Source organism: Aplysia californica, unplaced genomic scaffold (genome assembly GCF_000002075.1).
Source record: "Aplysia californica isolate F4 #8 unplaced genomic scaffold, AplCal3.0 scaffold00022, whole genome shotgun sequence".
In the NCBI taxonomy this organism is placed as follows: domain Eukaryota; kingdom Metazoa; phylum Mollusca; class Gastropoda; order Aplysiida; family Aplysiidae; genus Aplysia; species Aplysia californica.
Window position 1 is genome coordinate 993,945 of NW_004797292.1, and position 3,616 is coordinate 997,560.

General features: G+C 38.4%; 1 protein-coding gene across 1 annotated transcript; it reads left to right on the forward strand.

Annotated features, from left to right (window-relative positions):
• Positions 1 to 68: 68 nt before the first annotated feature.
• Positions 69 to 2,183, forward strand: LOC101850529. Its single transcript, XM_005090861.3, has 4 exons — positions 69 to 619; positions 1,001 to 1,117; positions 1,449 to 1,536; positions 1,878 to 2,183. Exons 1-4 carry the CDS (start codon positions 465 to 467, stop codon positions 2,181 to 2,183), a joined length of 666 nt encoding a protein of 221 aa, XP_005090918.1. The 5' UTR covers positions 69 to 464.
• Positions 2,184 to 3,616: the final 1,433 nt, after the last annotated feature.

A 3,616-nucleotide genomic window follows, 5' to 3' on the forward strand; every position in this document is an offset into this window, starting at 1 on the left:
AGCTCATACTTTGTCTTGGAATACTATAAAGCTTACGTCTTGAAATAATATAATACTTTATTTTTCACACTGAGAATGTTGTTGTGGGGGGGTGGGTGGGAGGGGGAGCGTCTTGTAACTCGGTATGGAGTTCATATAAAAAGTTAGAAGAGAGATGAAAATAAATGCATGTTTCAGTCTATTGAGAAGTCCTGATAATTTATTTGAACGTTATACAGTATAACACGGATAGGTTGAACACAGAAGACCCGAAATCACGCTTCCATGGAACTGTGCCTGCGGTCCTGTTGTTGTTGTTTTGGGGGGGGGGGTTTCTTTGTGGGGTATCCCTGAAACTACCTAGGCCGGTCCTGGGGAATTCGAGCTATCTGTGTTATAGTCTATGCAACTTTATTATCCATGAGCATGATTCTAAATTCCTTGTATTCATTATCTTTTTGTTCTTTCAACAGTTATGCAAGGTCATGGAAAAACGACTAAAGGACCGACCAGATGACCTCGAGAGGTGGAAGACAACCCATAGACCCAACTGCCACAAGAATCATACAGGGTCTTCAGGTTCCATGGAAGTGGCTGCAGCTGCAGTCATGTGGGGGAGGTCGGAGCAGTATGGCCTCAGGTTAGATACATTTGGTAATAAAAGTAAACGAGAAATATATATATACTGAAAATAAAATGTGCACAGGAAGATGGAGAGAAAATCTTGAAGATTGATTTGGATGTGTCAAGAACACCTAATCTTGATCAAACAATAGCAAACAAAAGATAGTGTCCAGAATTCTAATCTTTACTAAATTGTAGCAAGCAAATTATTGATAAAACTTTTGAGGTAAACCATCATTTATTTCATTGAGTTTTGTCACTTTGTACCTGAAGTGTTTGTTTGTTTGTTTGTTTTGTGTTGTTTTGTGTTGTTTAAAAAAAAAGTGGACACTTTTTGTGTGACAAATTTGCAGTTTGAGGATACTTTAATTTTTCTCCTTATATCTGAATGTCTCAGGTACACTACAATGATCTCGGATGGAGATTCCAAGACTTACAATGAGCTGACCAAAAACCCACCTTATGACGGCATTGCTGTGACGAAAGGGGAGTGTGTCAACCATGTTTCAAAACGGTAAGTAAATTTACCATGACTGTATTACGTCAAGTTCAGTATAATATATCCTTTACAAGGTAAGTCGATTGAACACACACGTTTACATCTTGCCAGGCGGCCGAAATCTGTTTAGTAGAAATTAATTTAATACGTAGTCCGTTGTGTGTATGATCATTGTACAGTTATGTTTATGTTTCACTGTATTGTATATGTAACATATATGATCACTCCTCTGGTTTCTATATAAGTACAGAAAACTGGGCAAATTGTTAATGTACAAATACTGTTTTGTGTCAATGCAGTTTCACATCAGTTTGTTTTCTATTCTTTTCCTAAATAAATCTGCCAGCATTGGCACTCAGCTGAGGAATGTGGTTGCTGATGAGCGGAAACGGGGAGTGGCTCTTGGAGGAAGGGCATCTTTAGCTTTGACACAGGTAATGAGAATATTCTTTTACCTAAGTTAGTGTCATGTTTGAAAAAACAAAAAAATGCAAATGAAGAAGTGAGAAGTCGGTGTTTGTACAGGTAATTGTCTACAGATTTTTAAATATCTTTTTTAAAGCGGGATGTTGGACATTGGTGTGGTTTGCTTTTTCTGTCACTTTGTTACGGTCTTCCTATCTATCCAACCCTTCTTTTTAGTCTGTTCATGTATTCTGCACCTCTGATTTTCAACGCATACGGCCTAACGTTTTGCAAGTGCTGTAACGGCTCTACCAAACTTATCAAACTAAGCTTATTTTCTTTTTCCTTTTCTAATTTATTTATTCCCCAGGAGAAGATTGCAAAGCTGCAAGTGTACTTTACTAGGGCCGTGAGGAGTGTTGCCGGCAGCCGGGTTGCAGGTGAAGACATCTGTTTTACTGGGGCCTCGGAGGAGGACATCAAAGTGATGGCCGACGCCATCAAGGCGTCGTATTTCCACTGTGTCTCCACAGATGCTTTTCCAAGACACATGTTGTGTCCTGAGGGACCCGACTCCTGGTGCTTCTTCAACAGGGCTCAAGCCAGGGACGAACCAGTCCCTGAGCACAAGAAGCACCAGACATGTTTTTTTAAAGGCCGGTACACGAAAGAATGACTGACCCGAAGCTACTTGCGGGCTGTATGGTGGGTAAAACCCAAAATAATAATGAGGCTTTCCACTGCCAGATATGGCTTCGGTGCCCTAAGCACATTTTTGTGGGCAGGGACTGGGTCGAGGCTGCCACTGCCATGGCAGTGTGCGAATGGAACCGGGGTTCCGTTGGTACCCACACCTGGATGTGGAACCTTCGGCTTGAAATTTCAAATTGCAGTATTCTTTTGGGGGAAAAGCGGGATGAGGAAAGAATGAAAATCTCTGACACATATGACAAGTGAAAGGCTGAGAAGCGAGCTGCAAAAAGAGCTGCAGCTGCAAAGGAAAATAGCCTCGCCGAAGTCCTAGAGGTTGAAACGTTTGGATCCGCTTCTTATGCACCCGGGGCTTCGGCATTCTAAATTTTGTGTCAGAGATTTTCATTCTTTTATTAATGTAAGTTTACTTTGTTCTAATTTGTTTGATGTATTCTAAAAATAGTCTGTCTGCAGAAGTTGTTGTTTTTTACCCCTGTAACAATTTTACATTTATTTTCAGCAATTTTCTTTTCACACTACTTATATGGGGTATACATCATAACTTAGATATTTCTGATGATTTGTACATATTCATTATGATTCTTTATAACACATGTGAGAATTTCAACTCTCTATCTTCAATAGCTTTTTTTCTGTAAGCATTTTTCTATCTTTTCAGAACGATTTCAGCAGTTCATTATGATCAGGTGAAGAAGAGGGTCACCATTATAAGTCATTTTGTATGTCTTGCCTTTTTATGGATTCATTATAATCCTAAGGTACATATGTATAACGTGTGAACATTTCAGCCTTGTCTCTTCAATACTTTTTTATTCTATAACAATTTTACTGTCATTCCAGAAGGATTTTGGCTATTATTTTACCAACAGTATTATGTAGGTATATATCATATCCAAATTCCTGTTTATTGCATTTTGTTGGCTTTTTTGTGGTTTTCTAAACTTTGTTGATGTCAAATAAAACTTTGAAGTATGAGATTCCTAAAATGAAACAATTTTTGTCTTATTCATTATGTATTGAATACTTCTTTTGTATGTATGTATAGTATAAGGTTTTACGGCGCTCGCAACTGCTAAGGTCATATGAGCGCGCGAAACACAAGTTGTTCACCTCTGCGAAAGTTCACTTCACGACTGGTAACTAATTTACTTTAAAATGCTAAAAAGTTAAAATATTCAAATTCGGTGTAAATACATTTGTGATCTAAAACAACTTTTAAGTAACAATAAAAATTTTAAATAATATCAAATTCACTCTACAACTCGCCATAAAGTCTTTTTCTCCGAAGTGTTTTTTTTTTAGGGGTAGGGGTCGCGGCGGGGGAGATTTCTCAAACACCAGTTCATCAATTGCTTTGAGGTTTTGCATGATGGCTCCCTGTATATGTAGCTATGA